The sequence below is a fragment of the Nicotiana tomentosiformis genome, chromosome 2 (assembly GCF_000390325.3).
Source record: "Nicotiana tomentosiformis chromosome 2, ASM39032v3, whole genome shotgun sequence".
Lineage (NCBI taxonomy): Eukaryota > Viridiplantae > Streptophyta > Magnoliopsida > Solanales > Solanaceae > Nicotiana > Nicotiana tomentosiformis.
In genome coordinates this window covers 94,252,247-94,274,836 of record NC_090813.1, presented here as the reverse complement: position 1 = coordinate 94,274,836, position 22,590 = coordinate 94,252,247, and the positions used below count along the sequence as shown (strand labels likewise).

The 22,590-nt window shown below is 34.8% G+C and overlaps 2 protein-coding genes across 3 annotated transcripts; both read left to right on the top strand.

Moving 5' to 3' along the window:
* The first annotated feature begins 2,448 nt into the window (after positions 1–2,448).
* Positions 2,449–9,549, top strand: LOC104095543 (uncharacterized). Of its 2 annotated transcripts, none has more exons than XM_009601694.4 (10): positions 2,449–2,650; positions 3,111–3,260; positions 4,182–4,340; positions 6,151–6,210; positions 6,352–6,450; positions 7,563–7,670; positions 7,751–7,894; positions 8,619–8,726; positions 9,120–9,171; positions 9,264–9,549. In XM_009601694.4, the coding sequence occupies exons 2-10, from the start codon at positions 3,162–3,164 to the stop codon at positions 9,296–9,298; spliced, it is 864 nt and encodes a 287-aa protein (XP_009599989.1). In that variant the 5' UTR covers positions 2,449–2,650; positions 3,111–3,161; the 3' UTR covers positions 9,299–9,549. The 2 variants fall into 2 exon arrangements, with proteins under 2 accessions (XP_009599989.1, XP_009599997.1); XM_009601702.4 differs by having other exon boundaries at positions 2,512–2,650; positions 7,578–7,670.
* A 558-nt stretch (positions 9,550–10,107) lies between these two features.
* Positions 10,108–12,997, top strand: LOC104095533 (uncharacterized). The gene is made up of 4 exons (XM_009601683.4): positions 10,108–10,633; positions 11,284–11,337; positions 11,853–11,912; positions 12,625–12,997. Exons 1-4 carry the CDS (start codon positions 10,310–10,312, stop codon positions 12,748–12,750), a joined length of 564 nt encoding a protein of 187 aa, XP_009599978.1. The 5' UTR covers positions 10,108–10,309; the 3' UTR covers positions 12,751–12,997.
* The last annotated feature ends 9,593 nt before the right edge of the window (positions 12,998–22,590 follow it).

Below are 22,590 nucleotides of genomic sequence, written 5' to 3'. Positions count from 1 at the left end.
ATCTTAAGATATACTATATATACTATACTACATATACATCTTAAGATATACTATATATACATAGTATACTAGATATACTAGATATATATAGTAGATATACATGTATATATAGTATATCTTAAGATGTATATATAGTATATAAATCGAATATAGCCTATATATAGTAAGATGTATATATATTATAGTATAGTATAGTATAGTATACATATAAGCTTATATTTATACTATACTATAGTCTATACTATATATACATCTCATAAGATATATAAACTATATTCGATATATTATATATACATCTTAAGATATACTATATATACTATACTATGTATACATCTTAAGATATATATACATCTTAAGATATACTATATATACTATACTATATATACATCTTAAGATATACTATATATACTATACTATATATACATCTTAAGATATACTAAATATACTAGATATATATAGTAGATATACATGTATATATAGTACATCTTAAGATGTATATATAGTATATAAATCGAATATAGCTTATATATAGTAAGATGTATATATATATTATAGTATACATATAAGCTTATATTTATACAATACTATAGTCTATACTATATATACATCTCATAAGATATATAAACTATATTCGATATACTATATATACATCTTAAGATATACTATATATACTATACTATATATACATCTTAAGATATACTATATATACTATACTATATATACATCTTAAGATATACTATATATACATAGTATACTATACATCTTAAGATATATTAAATATACTATACTATATATACATCTTAAGATATATTAAATATACTATACTATATATACATCTTAATATATACTATATATACATAGTATACTAGATATACTAGATATATATAGTAGATATACATGTATATATAGTATATCTTAAGATGTATATATAGTATATAAATCGAATATAACTTATATATAGTAAGATGTATATATATATTATAGTATAGTATAGTATACATATAAACTTATATTTATACTATACTATATATATATATATATATATATATATATCGAATATAGCTTATATATCTTAAGCTGTATATATAGTATATACTATACTATACTATAATATATATACATCTTACTATATATATTATATATATCTTAAGATGTATACTATCGAATATGATTTATATACTATGTATATATAGTATAGTATGTGTGTGTGTGTGTGTGTATATATATATATATATATATCTTAAGATGTATATATATATATATATATCTTAAGATGTATATATAATATATAAATCAAATATAACTTATATATCTTAAGATATATACATAGTATAGTATAGTATATATATATATATATATAAGCTTATATATATATGTATATCGAATATAGCTTATATATCTTAAGTTGTATATATAGTATATACTATACTATACTATAATATATATACATCTTACTATATATATTATATATATCTTAAGATGTATATTATCGAATATGACTTATATACTATGTATATATAGTATAGTGTGTGTATATATAAGATGTATATATAGTATAGTGTGTGTATATATATATATATATCTTAAGATGTATATATAGTATATCTTAAGATGTATACTATAGAATATGACTTATATACTATGTATATATAGTATACTGTGTGTGTATATATATATATATATATATATATATATATATATATCTTAAGATGTATATATAGTATATAAATCGAATATAGCTTATATATCTTAAGATGTATATATAGTATAGTATAGTATAGTATATATATAAGCTTATATATATATGTATATATACTATAGTATATCGAATATACTATGTATATATAGTATAGTGTGTATATAACTATATAACTATTTATATATATATATATATATCTTAAAATGTATATATACACTATAATATATATACATAGTTTATAAGTCATATTCGATAGTATACATCTTAAGATATACTATATATACATCTTACTATATATATATATATATAGCTTATATATCTTAAGATGTATATATATCTTAAGATGTATATATAGTATATTTTAAGATGTATATATAGTATATAAATCGAATATAGCTTATATATCTTTATTACTATTTTTTTCTCTAACTTCTATAAAAAAAAAAAATTAAAAAGAGAAAGTTTCTGTTGGGCCCGTTTGGGTCCGGGACTGGACCGGGCCCAGCCCACTAAACCCGGGCCCGTTAGTCCGTGGTCCCGGTCCCGAGCCGGTTCCAGCAATAAGCCCGCGAAGCCCAGGACCGTTTAGGACCGGACCGCTTAGGACCGGCCCACTTAGAACCGGGCCCGCGAAGTCCACTTAGGACCGGGCCCGCGAAGTCCACTTAGGACCGGGCCCGGCCCAGGTGCCACCCCTAATCTACGATATGGCTAGAAAAAATAAATAATGAATATAATCGGCTATTTGTGTAAAGACCCCGTAGTGATTATCCCGCTAAGCAGCCCAAAAATGCAGTTTGGGACCAAAATCAGCTCGACATGTTACACGACTTCCGAAACTGTAAGTATGTGAGTGCAGAGATCAGCTGCTGCTGACTAAAAAACTCCATTAAAAAGTTCCCTCTGTTCACCGTCCCACGAACTACTCCCTTCACTCTGCTCCTCTCCTCGGTAAGAATTCTTCCACTTTATGTTTCGAAAACCCTAATTCATTCTCAATTTGCTTAACTTAGGTTTTTAAACATAAATTTATGCCTAAATCATATACTCCCTCTGTCCCAATTTATTTGACTACGCACCGTAGTTTAAGAAAGAAAAGAATTTTGAAACTTGTGGTTCAAAACAAGTATTAGATATTTGTGTGGCTATAAATCAACTCATTAAGGTAGAAGGGGAATTTTAAGTTAAATTGTTTTTAAATATAAATGTTACTTTGTTTTTGGGACAGACTAGGGAGTAGTAATTGAGTTTCAATGGTACTAAATTAACTACACTGATCATACAGGTTGAGGTAAAATATTGACTGTATATTGTCCGTTGAGTTGTTTGAATAGAGTTTTGTCAATGGAATTTGGACTAGTATTTATTATTTCTGTTTCTGCTTTTACTAAGTTATAATGTGTTGGTACAGTGGTGGAGTAACTTGCACTGTCAAGTAAAGGCGTTGGAGTTGGACAAATAAATGGGGGACGAAAAGGACGCTTTTTATGTTGTTCGTAAAGGGGATGTGATCGGTGTTTATAAGAACTTGAGCGATTTACAAGCTCTGCTCCGAACTTCTGTATGTTTCTTTTACTTTTATCGTCAATACTTTCTGCTTTTGGGCCAAAGGCGGCTTCTGGTTATCTATTAGACTACTTCTTTGGGGGAGGGGGGTCGTTTAGGGGGTAAATACTTATGCGCACCGGGTGTTTACACCATACTATAGCAATTTACCATGGTTAAGTGATTTTATTCTGTGAAAATGTGTAGTAATTACCACTGATTAAGTGATTCGAGACTATTTTTAAATACATGGCATTCACCTATTTGTTTGGTGCAAACACCTAGTGTGGGTAAGTTTTTACCTAGGTTAGGCCTCAAGTATAAGAAGAGTTGGGGGAAGTTGGAAAAAAATGAGTATTTAAAGTCGGACAATATTTGGTTGAAGTTGAAAAAATAGAGTATTAGAATTGAAGTTAAAAAAGAGTACTCCTTTAAATGTTGAATTTGTGTTTTGACATGACTTTACTGAAAAGAAAAGTTGTAGTTTTGTGAGTGAAAACGATTATTTCGCTTGAAACACTCTTCAAAGAAGTTTTTCAATATCGCCACGTGTATTTCAAATACTGAAGTTCAACATTTACAAATAATGATGACCAAACAATTATTTGAAAATACTGAACTACAAGTATTTCTAGAAGCACCCATGATAATTGTCCGGAATATACATCCTTTTTTGGGACGGAGGCACACGTGCTGAAAAAATCGACTTGGGTACGCCACACGTCATATAATATAGAAAATGAATGATATTTATGGCCAAACATGTAATTATGAATATTTTTTGAACAATGAAGAAGAAATAAAGCAAAATGCATACAATATAGCCGACCCCACTAGTCGGGTGAGGCTTAGTTGATTTTTTAGAGCTCAAGCAATAATATTAACTAGGTGTTCCTTTTTTCTCTGAATATTTTGTTATTTTTTTCTGATCTTTCAGGTTGGTGAACCAGCCATAAGTGTTTTTAAAGGGTACCGCCTGGCTAAGGAATCTGAAGAGTATTTGGCCTCTCATGGACTCAAGAATGCAATGTATTCTATGGATTTCAGCGATGTCCGAGATGATCTCTTTGGGATACTCATCCCATGTCCTTTTCGGGTTAGAAAGTTGATCATTTTAATGTTACTGAACGTTTTTTGCTGTTTCACTATGTAATTTAGGACTCATGTGCCCTCTTCTGCACTTGAGGAGTTTAACCTAGCGGTAGACTTAGTTGTCTCATCTAATTGATGATAGTTGGGTCAAATTTTGGCTAATGGGGGTGCTAAATTGTCCTCCTTTTTAAGTTTTGTATCATTCCTTTTGTTGTCATGATATAGACACATTTTAGTGCACCGCGGGGCCTTCACTGTCTGCATGATTTTTCATCTTAAAATTTTTTATCAGGCTGAACTGCTTCTCCTTCTGATCTTTCAACTATGTTACTGGCAACCGAGTGTTAGTGATTTACATGTTGTATTCACTCCACTTGGTGGCTTTTTTCTGGCAACCTAGTGGTAGCTATTTACATGTTGTATTCACTCAAGTTGGTACTGTGTTTTTTGCCTAGTCGTAATGTCTTCTTTGCATCGCATTGTCTACAGTTGTATACAGTGGATGCGACTGTTATTTCTCTCTTTACAACAGTTATTTCCATCTCCTTTTCCTATTAGCTTCACTTTCATCTGATCGTCGAAGTAAGAGAAAATACTTCTTGTAGCTCTTAAGCATTCTCTATTATCTTTTGCTTCAATCATGACACTATTACCTGGCGCTGCAGATATAGTTTTGGACTAATGAGATTAATTTTTCCTATAGGCTCCAAATAATAATGGGCCTTCTGCTGTGTATGAGGAGAGTATCACTCCATCATCTACAATCATATGCGAACGAGCATAACTGGAAGAATTTATTTTATCGTTCAGCTAGCATAACTGGAAGAATCCCTCGCTATATTCTTTGGACACATTTTGGTCAAAGAAATTCTGAGTATTTTTAACAAAAATATTCAGGTATTAAAATATTAAATAGTAACTAATATATGCTGGCGATGGTTTTTTTGAGGTGATTATCGAAGAGGTGACAAATAAAAATGATGTGATTGAATAAACTTTTACCACAGGAGAACTTTAGGTTAAGATGCATGAGAAAGGAAGTGAATATTGAATCAGATTTATATGTATAGGTAAAAAATTGAAAGGTGGAGAACTGGGAAGAAATATGTTTCATTGCTGCGTTTGATGAGAGAGCAAACCGAGGTGCTACTATGGAAAAGCTGTACGTGAATAAATTGAAGAGGATTCTTTTCTAAAGTGTTATCCAATTATGTGGTACATGGAAGCATTTCAAAGGGAAAATGTCACAGTTGCCTATTTTCTGGTTTACATCTTCTTGGTGATAATGCTACTGCCATACGTTATATTGCTTCAAGACCAATTCTGGTAATTTTTTGGGGGGTGGGGTGGGGTGGGGTCGGGTGGGGGTATTCTGGTTTGTGTCAGATGCAGAACTGTACTTTGTTAACCTTAAGGTCGTAGAAGCTTTTGCTAATAGTTTTGAGTATGAGATTCTTGAGGTCTGAATTTGATGCCAATGATAGGTATAATCACTTGGTGGATTTGTTAGTACTCGGTCAATTGCCGTCATGGCAACTACTTCTCCCATTTTGTGTCTTTCGGCCACTGACTGGTATTACAGAATGCGCATAATACTGCTTTTATATTTTGCAGTTAGACTAAACTTGAAAGGTTCAGATGTTTTGGCAATCAATTAGTGAAATGTCTGTCTCTTTTTTCTCTGTCAAATTCAGCAGTCTATAGATAACCTACATTTTGTGCCTTGATTTTTTTGACACTTTTTTTGTAGTTTCAGGTTTACATCAAGGACCATTTCATGCATGGTAATATTTTTTCTTTTTATGTTTTTGCAGCAACCTGGCTCTTCCAAAGATAAAATTATTGGGAAGAATTTTCAGGAGAAGAGGATGCAGGTAATCTCTTAATGGTCAACGAGTCAATCCATATTATTCTTTCATTGATCAGATAGAGTCAGTATAGTGAAAAAGTTTTGCTATTATGAAAATGTGATCTGTGGAGCCTTTGATATTCACATGATTATTCCCTTCATTCAGACAGAGGTGGTGGCATCTCCTTCATTTTCAGCTGCTGGTCAGCAAAAACATGCCAAATTAGACAATTTCCTTGAAGTTCCCCCAATTTCGTCATATTGTGTAAGTTTCTTTTAATATTTTTTTGAATCAATATGCACAAATGCTTGTCATTATCTGCTTTACCTGTTTGTTGATAGTCTGAAGGGGGTGGATAGGTGGGTGCTGTTAGCCTTGGTAAGGACTTGCTCCTATTTTTTTACATTATGGTGCTGATGAGCAAGCAATAGTTAGGAAAGTGATGTTTATTTGAGCTAATGGAAAAAAGAGGCTTAAAAGTCAATATGTATTGGGATAAGAGAAAATTGTTTTAGTCTATTGTATATGTTGAAAAGTCCTGATTCGGCAATGCCGAGCCAAGGGGGCCAAGTGACTCTTAAATCAAATTGTGAGGACAAAATGCAACTTTCCAGGAGTAAGTTCAGTAAATGTCCAAAGTTTGAGGATTTTTGGCAAAGTTTACTTTTGTGTGATAAGTCTATTTTAGAATACAAATGTATTTGGAGCATACTAACCTGTTTCACGTGGAGCACTTCCATTAGGAGCCAAAAAGAACGCAAGTGCAAGAAATTCTCCGTTGAAATAACATTCAAGATTACTTATCCCTTATAAGAAACATAAAAGATTATACGTCACTTGATTTAAAAAAACATACAAGATTTTGGACTTATGTGCCTAAAAAAAAGAAGATTCTGTTTGGACTTATGTTTTGACTTTTCAGCCATAGTTTAGTGTATTAATTCTGTTTGTACTTCAGTTTTGCTCTAGTGGTAAGCACCCTCCACTTCCAACCAAGAGATTGTGAGTTCGAGTCACCCCAAGAGCAAGGTGGGGAGTTCTTGGAGGGAGGGAGCCGAGGGTCTATTGGAAACAACCTCTCTACCCCCCAGGGTAGGGGTAAGGTCTGCGTACACACTACCCTCCCCAAACCCCACTAGTGGGATTATACTGGGTTGTTGTTGTTGTTGTTGTTGTTTCCTAGTCATGATATCATGTCTTCCATGACATGAAAAAGACATTGATTAGCCACATTGGTCTTATTTCATTTTTGCAAAAAGGGTGGTCTGTGACTCGCTTGTAATATGGTGAACGTACTGTTTTCTTTTAAGTGCTACTATCTTAATGTGATCTTTGCTTCTAGCTTGGAGGAACATCTTATAAATTGATACCTTCAGCCCCCCTATATGCAGTGTTCTTGCACTCTTGAGTTTGATGGGGCTTCAAAGGGGAATCCTGGACTAGCTGGTGCCGGGGCTGTTCTACATGCTGGTGATGGAAGTATGGTATGCTCCCTATCCGTTTAGAAGATGTGGTTTGTCACCATAAATTTACAGGTTTTCGACTTGTAATTCCTTTTCTGTAGGTTTTCCGGTTGCGCGAAGGTGTGGGTGTTGCAACTAACAATGTTGCTGAATACAGAGGCCTAATCTTAGGGCTAAAATATGCTATTGAGAAAGGTTTCAAACATATTAAAGTTCAGGGTGACTCAAAACTTGTCTGCATGCAGGTCTTCTTTTCTCGTTCTTCTTACTTCTGCTTTTTTGTTTTAGTTTTTGCTTATTATCCACTTCCCCTTTAGCAAATTAGTCAATTAGTTCTGCTTTCTCACTTGTCCTGGGAAAACTTGCTTCTCAACATCCCAAGGTGAATGCTGGAGAACAAAGTGTAGGTTCACAATTAAGTAAGGAAATTGGTTTTATATATTTATTTTGCAGAATACCTGAGAGATTTTGCTGTGACTGGTTTAGGAGTATAGGATTTGAGACATGTTCAGGCTACCTAGTTCAATAGGAATTTTGGTTCGGTATAAGCTTGCCGTCTAGAAACAGCCTCTCTACTCCTTCGGGGTAGGGGTAAGGTCTGCGTACACACTACCCTCCCCAGACCCCATTAATGAAATTTTACTGGGTTGTTGTTGTTGTTGTATAAGCTTGCCGTCTTGATGGTACCTTACCCAATACCATCCTAGGATACACCTAAACCAGTTTAAAGTGAAGCTATTCTTTCCCTTGCAACCTATATGATCTTTCGCACTACCATTCTAAGCTACATCTAAACCAGTTTGAAAATGAAGCGATTCTTCCCAACAAATAAAAAATGAAGTTGAAGCTACGTGATCTTTCAATGAGATCATATGCGCGCTCACAGTGCTATTATATTACCTTTAGTGCTTTTGCTGGTACTACTTATGGGCCAATCTCTTGTTCTTTACAAATTTTGTCATGGAACAGACTCAGGGAATCTGGAAATGTAAGAACCAGAACATGGCTGAGCTATCCAAGATCGTCAAAGAGCTTAAAGATCAGTTTATATCATTCCAGATCAACCATATATTAAGAGTATGACCAACTTTCCCCTTTTGCTAATTCGGATCGTGCTCTATACTGAACAGGTCTATCAGAATTTTGATGTGCCGAGGTTCTTATTATATCTTACGTCTGCATGTTATTTATGTGATAAAATTGCAATGTGTGCGTGTGTTCTTTTACAATCCCGGGACCATAAGAGGCGCAAGTGAAGTGTGTTCGAATGTCATGTTTACTTTATGCGATATACAATTTCTCTCTTCTTGCTGATGAGCTATATGACCTCTCTTTTCCTGTGATGGAGAGTTCATAATTTATTTATTCATATTCACTGTTCGCATAATCGTTCCTTTCTTGTAGTCATCGAAAGCTATCCTTTCATCCCCTTCTGAGGGTTTTGCACTTTTACTTGTTTTAACATATCAGGAAGGCAATACTGAAGCTGATGCCCAGGCAAATTTAGCTGTGTATCTCAAGAGTAAGGGTCTTTCTCTTGGACCCCTTTGTTTTGTGTTAAAAAAAAATCTCCATTTTCCTATGAGAAATCTGATAAAACTTTTGTTTGTGCAGATGGTGAAATTCAAGTGGAATGTGACATGAAATAACTTATAATAATGTGAAGTTACCGACTACCTCAATTATTGGGATTTTGGGAAGGATGAATGACCCCAAAAACGAGTATTGGGTTCTCTTTGGTCTCAAACTGCGTCTTGTAGATATATGATCTGAATTATGTGCATGTAACCTAATTATATGCATCTGGACTAGTGTAACTTGTGTTTAGGGTGTACTCGAATAAACTATTCTCTGGTTTCAGGTGCAATGAAAATTAGTAGGTCTAATTGAGTTTTGAGAATGTGAAAGTCGTCTCTCTCTAGCTGAGAAAGCTTCTTACAAGTAATGATTCAACGTAATTGGTATTTCGGTGACTCAACTCATATTTCTTTTTAAAAAGGTGCGACAAATATGAAATATATAATGAGGGACTAGATTTCAGATTAGTCGGTAAACAAGAAAGATGTGAAGAAAAACTATAACGAGATTTCTTAAGAGCGGATGACGGAAAAAAGAAATATATATATACATAGAGTCATAGACTGAAGATTTTGAAGCCTATCTACACATGCGTTTTCTGAATCACTTAGCCAATTAGGACAATAGTTTGAGTATTTAATTTTTCAATGTGGATTTGTTTTACATGCAATTGGTATTGGTATACATTATACAGATTCCTTTTTATATACCAGTCCTTTATTCTTGAGACAAAATGACCATAAGGTTGAGATATCTAATTTTTAACAATTCTTTTTCACTAAAAGGTGATAGTTGCCGCTACTTCAAGACCTCAAGAAACTATATGGATAATAAAAGATAATGAGTTAGAAATTTGAATTTTCTTTCCAATTTTATCTTTGTTGTGAAATTTAGTAAAGGAAAAAGTTCTAGTAGACGAGTAAAATTGGCGACACTAAACTTTTTTGTAACTATTATATATTCAAAATTTACTAACTAACTGGCATTATTTTGTCCCAAATATCCAGTCCTTTCCTTTTGTGCTTTGGCTTCTGGATAAGAAGTAAAAGAATCACTCTGAGGAAGTAGTGTGGAGAAAAGAAATGGCCACCGTCTTAGCATTTTCGGTTTGCGGAGCTAAATCGCATTCTCAAATTCCCCATTCTTCATCTATTGTTCTTCCCCAGTTGTTCCCAATTCAATTCCTTCGATTTCGAAGGAACGGGGCCATTCCCGTCGGCTATTCTCACTCTCGGAGTTTGGTGAAAGCCAAGGCACCTTTGAGAAATACTAGGATATGGTCCGCCACTGAGGAAGAAGGTGCCACTGCTGTTGTCGATGAAGCATCTGCTGCTCCGACAACTACCGTTGATCAGACTGTTTCTGTTTCCGTCTCCCCTTCCGATGTCCTCACCATGTTCTTTCAGGTTTAACCCTCTGACCTTAATTCTAGTACTTTTCATTTTTTATTTCTAGTTTGTAAAATGTTGGCCTGAGCTGAATTAAATGGGGGACATGGTAAGTGAGGATTCATATAGCAGATTCCAACTTGTTTGGGACTAAGGCATAGTTGTTTAATTTTGTCAAAAACTCCACCTATGTGAATTCACCATGTCCCGGTAAAGGAGGAGGTTTGTAGTAGGTTGACGCTCAGTGTAAGAATAGTTAATTTATGATGAATTCTGGTAGTAGTGACATTTTCATATTGGTATGACATGGTTTCGGCTAAGAATCCATATAAATGATTCATATCGGAGGAGGAGGGTTGCAGTAGGTTGATGCTTAGTGTAAGAATAGTTAGTTTATGATGAATTCTGGTAGTAATGACTATGTATTTCTGTCGTGTTCATATTGGTATGAGGTGGGTCCAGAGAATAATGCATATAAGTGATTCATATAGCTCGACTCCAACTAGTTTCGGGATTGAGGTTTAATTAATTATTTGATTGATTTCTAATACTGTCTAGAAGAATGACAAGCGTTCGATGTGTTAGTTTTGCTTCCTTTTTTTTTCCTTTCAAATTGTTAGTTCTGGATTTTCTTGTGAATGATAACTGAATTTATATTATTATCACAGGCAGAAGGAACAATGAATGAAGCAGCTGTTCCTAATGTGACTAAGGCTTTAGAGGTAATTCGGTTTATAAAGTTCAGATCTTTATGTTGTACATGCCAATTTGTCTGCCCTTTCTTATCGATCGTTGTCTTTGCTTTTCAAATACAATGTAGTTGAAGTTGCTCTGCATTTTTCTTTTTCTCTGTAATTTAATGGTACTTGTAGCACACCAGAAAGACTCACAATTACATTCTAGTGGGAAATAAACAACATGGGGTTCTTAAACTTTAATGGAGAAATTAGAGAAACCAAAATGTTCTGAGCTTTCTAGGCGTTTAAATTATTTTCCTTTGGAACTAGGCATATCTGAAATTTTATAACCTAGAACCAAAGTACAGGTATAAATACTCATCAGATTTTGTGTGTGTTTGGTGAAGAGCTATATCTGTTTCTCCATCTTTATTTCAAATTTGTAGTGATATTGCCTGAAGGAAATTTTCGGTTAAAAAACAATATATTTTAGCTAATAATAACTTAGAACTTAAGAATAGTTGTGGTTTGACCTTCATTGTCTGTCCATATATATACAGGAGATAGAAGGCATCACAGATCTCAAAGTTCAAGTTGTTGAGGGAATTGCAAGCGTGGAGGTGATTTACATCTATAATGCTTCTCTTGTATTTACTCGTTAATAGTACTAGTATATTCTGTTAGAGGAAATATTGCTGTAGAAAGTTGACATCCTGAGCAGCATAATGCACCTTAGAGACACTGCACTAAATTAATTTAAAAAAAAATTCATTTCTTCTTCAAAAGTAACTGGAATAAAAGTAAAAAAGGGTGTTTAAAGTACTTGTTACATTTTGAACTATAAAATCTTCTGTAGAATGTCTAACACTGTCAAAAATATCCTTTTAAGCTGCTATTTCCCCTAGCATACAAACTACAGAAATCCCTATAAGTGTAAGAATTTCATTGACAACATAGATCAAGCATACAAAAGTGGGAAGGTAAAGTTACCATCTATTTCCATCAGAATTTGAACCTGAGTTCCTCATTTCAGCTTACCACCTTCAGTTTATATAAGTATCCTTGCTGGGATCTTCATCATCTAATTTTTAGCCAACAAAATGTTAGTAATATATAGGTGAATTATGCAATAACACCTGTATAACCTAAACATGGAGAAAAATTTCCTCTAAACTTCACTTACAAAAGAACGTAAGAAGCATTTAAAGACATGTCTCTATTTTTTACATTCAGAAGTTAAATAAGGCATTTGAAGAGCCAAGAGATGAAACATGGCATAATTAGTCATATATTCCTTGGTTCGGTGTTGATCTAACTTGTTATTTTATGCAGTTAACAAAGCAAACGACAATACAAGCTACAGGGGTGTCTTCCAGTTTGGTTGAAACTATACAAGGTTCAGGCTTCAAGTTGCAAACATTGAATCTCAGCTTTCAGGATGAAGAAGATATTAGCTAAAGGGTGGCTACGAACACTTGTTTTGGAGTTCAGAGACGATGATGAGATGATATCTTTCAGGAACGTCTTAAGAGATTTCTATTCCCCTATTGCGATGCAAGTAGTTCAGTAGGCCTATTTCTGTAACATTTTTTGGGATTATGCATATAGAGAACTATATAATTTCCTTTTTAGCTATGTTGTTATTTCAGGATCTTGGTGTTATCGCTTAAGCTTCTATCTGCATTTTAGTTAGAATTTTGAGAAAGTACTTCTGTACAATCTTGCACTATCAGCGTTTAAAAATAAAATGCAAGAGAAAAAAACAGCATCAGTTGCAGGGCGAAACTTCTGTAGAACCTCGCTCAACTGCTACTGGAGAAGAGAAGCATTACTAATGCTATTTGCTTGAGAGTTCATAACGGGCATCCAAAGCGCACTGTGTTATTTCACAAATTATAAGTTCCTAACATGAGTTAACTGCAACTATGACTAATTTGAATAATAAACACCCATGTGGAATCACACGTCAGAGTCAGATGAAAATGTATCTCAGTGCCATGATATCCATATATATTTAACGGCAAAGGTTCAAATATATCCCTGTACTTTCGAAAATGGTCTAAGAATACCGCTCGTTATACTATTGGGTTATTTATACACCTGCAGTCATACTTTGGGTTCAAATATACCCCTCATTTAAACGGAGGGACACGTGTCATCGTCCTGTTAGTCAATTCTAAATATCTCCTAATTAATTAAAAAGACTCATTACCCATACCCGAAAAGCAATTTTCTAAAGTAATTTTTTTTGTAAAAACTGGAAAAAACTGAATTTTTTTTTACTAAAAACTGAAAAAAACGAAAATATTTTTTTTTCCAGTTTTTACAAAAAAAAACTACTTTTAAAAAAACTGAAAAATATTTTATAAAATAATGTTTTTGTAAAAACTGAAAAATAATATTTTTGTAAAAACTGGAAAAAACTAAATATTTTTTTACTAAAAACTGAAAAAAATAAAAAATAATTTCTAAAGCAATTTTTTTTGTAAAAACTAAAAAAAATGAAAGCAATTTTCTAAAGCAGTATTTTTTTTCCAGTTTTTACACGCTTTAGAAAATTATTTTTCAGTTTTTTTTTTCAGTTTTTTTTAAAGCAGTTTTTTTGTAAAAACTGAAAAAAAAAATATTTTCGTTTTTTCAGTTTTTAGTTAAAAAAAATCAGTTTTTCCAGTTTTTACAAAAAAAAATTACTTTAGAAAATTGCTTTTCGGGTATGGGTAATAGGTCTTTTTAATTAATTAGGAGATATTTAGAATTGGCCAATAGGACGATGACACGTGTCCCTCCGTTTAAATGATGGGTATATTTGAACCCAAAGTATGATTTCAGGGGTATAGATAACCCAGTAGTATAACGAGGGGTATTCTTAGATCATTTTCGAAAGTAAAAGGGTATATTTGGACATTTGCCGTATATTTAAGGAATAATACGAGGTGGCTATTCTTAATGTTTAAAATACCAACTTGCTATTTCCTGTTGTAAATGAGACAAATGCAACCTGGCTTTAGCCCTCATCATAGATACGGAAGCTCAAGCCAAGCCATATTGTTTATAATGCATCTGCTAACTAGGCAAAGTTATTTGATGTTTGAGTTGGTGAACAATAGCAAATATTCAGTAAAATAAGCAACATGCACGTAAGATGATCCGAACATGACCACCATAATAAAACAAGTATTCAATAAGTGCGTTTGCAACAAGAATTAGATGATCTTAAAACCGTTTCTACCATAGATGATCACAAGTGCAAAAGGGAATATTCACCATAATTTAATAGCATTCAGTTTCTTAAATAAACCATCCTCAGCAGAATAACACTATGTTGTGGAGGAACGGTTGGTTGCTGTATATTGGAAATTAAACGGAAGAAATGTCTTGGAAGCATACATCTAAGAACATGAGTTTTAAAAATATATACTAAGTATAATATATCACATATATTCTAAACCCACTGAATTTAAATTTTAGGTTCCCATATGAGTCCGAAGGCTGAAATGCTCTAGCTTGAGAAGACAAACATCGTGGAACCTTAATTAAAAAAGCAAAAGCACGCTCTGTTATCTCATGTAAATATATTAGTTTACAAGCCCAACGGCATGTGGGTGTGAATTGAAACAATAATTATAATTAGGGAATCTACTCCTAGATAGACTCTGTAGCTAGAATACTAGGCACGGATTTGGACGAATCCAATAAATTTTGTTTAGATTCTATATGTGCATTAGAAAATTCATTAAATATATAAGTATTTAATTGTAAACTCAATAACTAAAACGAGCTATGAGTTCGATAGCAAATTTAGAATTCAAATCGTGACATGATCTTCGATCTAGCTAATACATAGTTGTATCCAAGGTAGATCTCACCTGATAGTAACAGAACATTATTAGTATCTTACATAAGATCAGTACTATTTGGCTAGCTTATTCATATGATTTTGTGTCTGTCCTAACGCCCTATATATACTCTTTGCTTATGTCCTAGATTATTCACCAATTAGCTTTTGCTCCTATCTGCTTTCTTTCTGCAGTTGCCTGGTTTCACCATGTCTTTCAAAACTATGCCACTAGCTTCTCTTTGCTTTTTTTCTTCTGGTTACTTCCACTGTATGTCTCTTTACAACTTTTTATTTTCTTTTTCACTTTTTTCACAATTGATATTCTCTTAGTTAACTATGCATACAGCCTTAAGAAAAAGAACATGTGGAATATAGCTATATTAGCATGCCTTTAAATACTCCATACATGCATTGTGTTATGATCATCAGAACTTTGAATTCTATGCATCCTCGTGACAGAAATAAAGCATGGGGTAGTAAGTTAGAATATAAGTTCAGAATAAATGTGATATTTTAATATACACATATTTTGATTTTTTAATATGTAAACATAGTTTCAACGGACACTAATGCGTTCATTTGAACCCGTTTGGTCCTTATGTTTTCAGAAAGCAAACAGCAAAGTGGAATCTGACCTTGGTAGCTCAAAGGGTAAGGCATATTCGAGTCCCCCACCACCAGTCAAAGCACCTGCTTCAGTCCCTAAGCCACCTACCACCCTGTATCCACCAAGAAAGACGGCGCCCCCTCCTCCACCACCACCAGCGGAGGCACCAACTCCTCCGGCAGTCAAGGCACCACCTTCTCCTCCTCCTCCTCAATCAAGGAACAAAAAAGGTACTCACCCTGTTCCATTTTATATGAAAATGTTTGACTAGACACATAGACATACCAAAAGTATCACTAAAACTTGTGCTCTTTAAATATGTTATGACATTTTAATGGCTAGAAGAAAATATTATTAAGGGTAAAAGGACTTCAAAATTCAAAAGTTAAAAATATAAAAAAATGCCAATCTTAATTGAAACGAACCAAAAAAAGACACTTATAAATGCCACTTATGAAAAAATTGGTAAATACTACTTATAAATTGCTTGGTAAATGTGACACTATCAAATGCGGCTTATAAATTGTTAGAAATTACATTTATCATATAAATTCCATTTACCAAATGTGATGTATCAATTGCCATTTATAATCGCATTTGAAAGTTGCGACTTATTAATCGCATTTGAAATTGCGACTTTTAATGGCATTTGACAGTTGCGACTTATAAACTGTATTTGCAAATGCAACTTACAAATTGACAATTGTATTTAAGTGGCAATATAAATTGAGAATTGTAAGTCGCATTACTGCACTACGCCTTGTAAATCGCATTAGAGCACTACGCCTTGTAAATTGCATTCGAGATTGCGATTTACAAATCGCATTAAAAGATTGCCACTTAAGAATTGTATTTGCCAATGCAATTTGTGGCTACGGGTATCTATTTTGCTTCACTCTTCCTTTCTCTCTCTACTACTTCCTTTCTGTTTCTCTCTCTATTATCGGTTTCTGGAAGGAAAATGTGGAGAATCGATGCGTGTATTAATTGCGTAGATCCTCTTCACCGCTGTTCATGTCACCTTAACCAATGGGTGAGATAATAAGCTTCGGATACTAGTGTCATATAAAATTAATGGAACAAAAGGAATATATTAAATAAACGATTTGCGTGTATTCTTGGAATGATCTTTGGTAATAAGTGTTGGATACATTGAACAATATGTGCAGAGTGTATTCCACTTTGCATGGTGAGGTGCAAGTCGCATTCAAGGCAGAATGTGTGTCTAAGAGCATGCACGAGTTGCTGTGAAAGATGCAGATGTGGCCAATCCGGCAACCGAGAGAAGTGTGGAAAATGTTACACAGACATGACCACTCACGGCGGGTTGATCAAATGTCCCTAAAAAGGCAGTCCGTGCACTGAGCTCTCGTCCGGAGAAGGAGCCTGAAAGTTGAAATTAAAACTATTTATATGACAAATATGTTGCTTACTGTTAATTAATTTGGAGATGGATTTTGAGAAATAAATGCTCTTGGCATGTAAAAGAGCAAGGTCATTCAAGTTTATTTTAAATGATAGATATTACCGTTTTATTTCTTGTGCCATACGATGTCGTCTTTCATTAATGGAGTACTATTACTGTGATGAGATTGGTAAAGCTTTGTAATCTCTGTTTTCGTTTTGTTTTTCCCTTCCCTTGTGTAACTAAGAAGAGCTGATGGTATTTATCAAGATTTCTTTGCCAAACAAGGGCAATTACGTACGGTGGTGTAGATGTTAAATAGGATGGTGCAACAATCTAAGCATAATAGAGATTGAATGCAACTTCCAAAACCATTATTCAGAAAGTACGCATGTTATATATATTGATAGCATATATATTTTTTACACGATCTATATAGCTTAATTATTATAGCATGTTATTTATCGGGTCATCTATTATAATACTTATCATAAATATATTTGCAAGAGCTTGATACAACTTAAAGTTACCGGGGTCATATGAACTCAATACTTTTAACACGGAGCGTGAATTTATGTGTAAAAATCCACTAAAATTATAACAAATAATAGACATGAATCCGTAACTTTAAAATATATTCACATTGTCAGTACCAAAAAATTAAACTCATCTTAAAAAATATACTAGAAGATATATAGGAAGAGCAAGTTGTCATGTTAATGGTTAATCAGATCAAGTCATACAGACATTTGGTTATTCCTCATTGTGTCTTGAATAAAAATAAGAACGAGCAAGAGGATAAACTTAATATGTGACAATTAACGTTCCAAATGGATATATTGCAATTCGGATTATCCAAAAGAATCAGTAGCAATTTTACCAAATTACTTTGTCTTGGGAAGGAATCGAATTCCAAACATAGCACTCCAATCTGTAAGTAGTGTTTGGGAATAAACCCCCTCCAGAAATAATATTTACATTAATAAAAGCGGAATAATAACGTAGTATCGAAATACGGTAATTAACAAGAATAAAAGAGTGACAACGACACCAAGATTTTTACGTGAAAAACCTTTTTGAATAAGGGAAAAACTACGGCCCTGAGACAAGCAATTGATATCACTATAGCAAGGAATTTTACACTTTGTAAGTGCGAGTAAAATACTCCAAAGACCACTACAACACTTAAAAAAGAAATAACCTTCTTTTGATATTCCCACCTCACTATAATATCACTCACTCTCTATTTTTCTCACAAACTATTTTCTTATACCTAATTTGTGAAACCTCACTCTTTCTTTCTCTCTTTGTTGGTGTGTAGAAATGAGAGCTGAAGCTCTCCTTTTATAGCCGAAGCCTCACTCTCTAAAGCCTATTATATTTGACAATTTGCACACATTTTTCCTTCTTTTTCTTCAATGTTGACAATTCAACAAAGTTGGCTACCAAACCAAAGAAATTCAACAAAGTTAGGTTAGCAAACCAAAGAAATTTTCAGCCAAATAATTTTCTTAGGCACATGCCTATTACTTTGATTTTTGAATGAGATGGACCACATCAATCTCCCCCTCCAGTCTCATTCATCTAGAGGAGGTAAGCACTGTCTTCTAGTTTGAGTGCATGCCGACAAGTTCTTTGGTTACCACGCGAGCCTTGTAGCGATCAATAGTCCCATTAGACGTTGACTTTCTCTTGTATAACCACTTGCGAGCCACTTCACAAATTTATAAATCAAAATTTAGCAGGAAAATGGGATGAAGCCCGCCAGAAAGCTTTTGACAAAATAAATGACTTCATTCTAGTGCCTACAACGCCAGGAAGCCTTTATTACTATACCTATCAGTCACTGAAACTACTATGGGGTCTATGTTGGCTTAATACGATGAAGACAGACGGAAGTAAAGGGCTATATATACCAATTTGGAGAAAACCTTCTTGTCTTTGGTTTGGGTAAGGCGGAAATTGAGGCATTACATGCTGTTTTACCCAACACATTTAATAGTTTCCATGGACCTACAAAAAAAGTATTTGTTCGAGAAACCTGTCTTAACGTAACGGGAAGGACCGCAAGATGGTTACTGCTTCTGTCTGAATTCGACATCACGTATGTAACCAAAAAGGAAGGGCGATAGCAGAATACCTTGCACTCTATCAAGGAGGAACATGAGTTTAATGATTGCTTCCCAGACGAGGAAATAGCTGTCACAAAAGAGGTGCGCATGAAAATTTGACTTTGATGGCACGACTAATCAAAATGGATACGGAGTAGGGGCATTGTTGATTGAACCTGATGAGTCGCACACCCTATTGCCATTAAGCGAAACTTTTAAGGAACTAAGAATACCACAGAAGATGAAGCATATATCCATGAATTAAAGACTGCCTTGACCCTGGGAATATAAAAAATCGAAGTATTTAGGGATTCGACGCTTATCATCTGCCAAACTCAAAAGAAATTAAAAACAAAATATGAAAAACTTTTGACATACCATGCTTATCTTGAAAAGCTCACTGAGCAATTCAAGAAAATCAGTTTCTCTCCACAACCCAAAGAAAAAATAAGTTTGCGGATGCATTGGCAACACTGGCCTCCATGATAAACATTCCTGAGGGAAAGTCTGCCCAATCATGATAGAACAAAGAAGCAACCTGGTGTATTGCAACCTAATAGAAATATTTGAGTTGACTCCCGGCATGTTCAATAGTGATCTTTTGGCCATTGAAAGGGAACCCACCGGTAAACAATGGTTTACTGACATCATGGAATATATTGAACACCAAACGTATCCCAAACATGCAACGAAAAAATGATAAGAAGACAATCAGGAGGTTGGCAATGCAATTCGTTGCACGGGGATGCGATTCGCCAAGCTGGGAAAAATCTTTTCCCTATCTCTAAAGGGGTTCGACTCAATACTATTGTGTGTATCCTTTGGCCACCAATCTAGCCTTCAACCTCTCAACAACTCCATCAGCTTTTTGTTGACTTTATAGACCCATTTGTAGCCCACTATTGATTTCCCTAGAGGAAGAGAGACTCAATCCCAAGTAGCAAACAATTCTAGTGCTACGATCTCTTTCTGCATAGAGCTGCCAGTAGGGTTGAGATATGGCCTCTGCAAAGGTATCATGCTAAAAAAGAGGGATGAAATTGCAAAAAAGACTCGTAGAAAGTAGACAGAGACTTAGTTGATTCAAACCTATGAATAGGAAAACGAAGACGGGTGGATCTACGTACCCAGAGAATATAAGCTAGAGAACCTAAGTCTGAAGAAGAGTCTTGGTTTGAAATATAGGGAGAGAGGGAGACCACTGAATCAGTTGGCTCAGCTCTGAAAACTGAGTGACGAGAATCTGTCTTCACAAACCTGCGAAACTTCCCCTTAAGTTGATCAAGTTGCTGATCACTCTGGTCACCCGGATCTTGCTGACTCTATACGGAGAATTCTGATGTTATCTCACATAAACTCCTTAATAGTTCCACCCCTCCCCTCTAAGGGGAGACAAGGGAACATAATGGCCCACCATCACAGGGAATCTCAAAGCCCCGAGCTCCGTAGTAAGGCACATGTTTGAAAAATGTGACATGTCGAGAAAAGTGGAATCGTCATGTAAAAAGATCATTAACACTTGTAGCCCTTTTGAGAGAGGAGTACCCCAACCTCACTCAAGAAAACACATAGAGTGAGATGTAGGGCTCAGTTTGTCTTGTGCAGGATATGGAATTTTAACAAAGCACGTGCATCCGAATACTCTGAGGTTTGAATAGTCATATCTTTGAAAGAGAGTAAAACGCCCAAAGATAACGTGTAGAGGATATCTCTCACCAATAATAGGAGCCATTGTCTTCTTACTCAAATAAGCGGTCATCATTAAATTGGCTTTACAAAGGGATCCTATAATAGGGAACTTTCATTCCCAGTAGAAGTCCTCGATCAACTTGCATAATACTAATAAATAAGGGGAAGGCCCAATATTTTATCTTAGTATAAGGAAGGCGCTAGCTAGCGCCCAACCTATACAGGGGATTTCCACCTCCATTTGGTCGTACTGCTATGATGTAACGTGCAGTCGTCCCAAGGCAGCATGATGTATGGTATAGGGCCCCTTATTTTATCTCCCTTAAAGTCCTTTTATAGATTTCGAGTCAGGAATAGAGCAGTGGCTTATTCGGCGCTATATCACAATTCATTCTCGGGCATAGTTGTTCACGAAAGGTCAGACCAATCCCATTCATCCTGGTTCGATCCGAATAGATCTTGTTGAATGAATTGATCCATTGTTGTATGCCCTCTTCTTAGTAAATTTCTTCCTACTCAGACCTGCCGTACTTCCTTTGACTACTCCTGAGATATAGTGGAAACATTTCGTTATGGTGGAAAGTGCTGAGTGAAAAGACCAATCCAACAGAGAACGACTGCATGAATCGGAATCCACTTATTAAGACAGATGACCGAGAAAGAAAGGTTCCGCGTTCAGACATTGGTTGATCTTAGCTTCATTTCGTATAGTGATAACGCTTTCTCTTTCTTAGCGCTCCGCCCCCTTGTATAGTAAGGGCTACTTTGGTTGCGCACCTTTCTCTTATAGGGTGACTTGACTCAACTTGACCTACTTGACTCAGCGGTTAGAGTATCGCTTTCATACAGCGAGAGTCATTGGTTAAAATCCAATAGTAGATAAAACCGACCGAAACCCCTGCTTTTGCCAGCATGACAGCAAGCACGGACTGGCAGCAAGGAGTCCATTGAATGATCAAAGCACCGGTTGCTTCCACATGTGGCCTTCTTCGACTGCCTTGACACCTTAATATCAAGGAACCCCCCCTATTCCACAAGTAGGTGGAGACCTGGAGTGTCGAAAACCCCAACGGGAAACCTTTCACCGCACCACACGATTCTTTCCTGAAGCGCTCTTTCCACTCCTGCCCCTGCAAGCAAAGAGGTTTCAAGATACCAGGCGACCAAGTGAAAAAAAAAGGCTCCGAGAAAATCTTCTAGAGAGCGTACCCTTAGTTTCAACTCTTTATATATTCTAAAAATAGAAAAAAGAAAAAGAAAAAGAAGCCAATTTTTATTCTATGGACCCCTTCCACCAAATTACTTTACTAACTGTAATTCATTCAAAAAGAGTAAAGGAACTGGTTTAACAAAAGGGCTCTCAAAAGTGATCTGATACCTTCTTCCCTTGGTCTGGGAGGTAGGTTATGTAGGCGACAACTGTTCATAGGTTGCTCGATCAAGCCAAATAATCGATTTTGAGTATGCCTGAGTTTGCCATAAGACCTTCTCCCTCTTGGAAACAGGCTAATCAAAAGGGGGCACTTTTTTCATTTTACTTTTTTAAAATTTTCCGCTTTCTTGCCTTATTATATTATGGGAGTACAATGTTTATGGATAGTATGTTGCATTGGTTAAAATTTTAACCTCACATCAGTGCCTAGGGCCT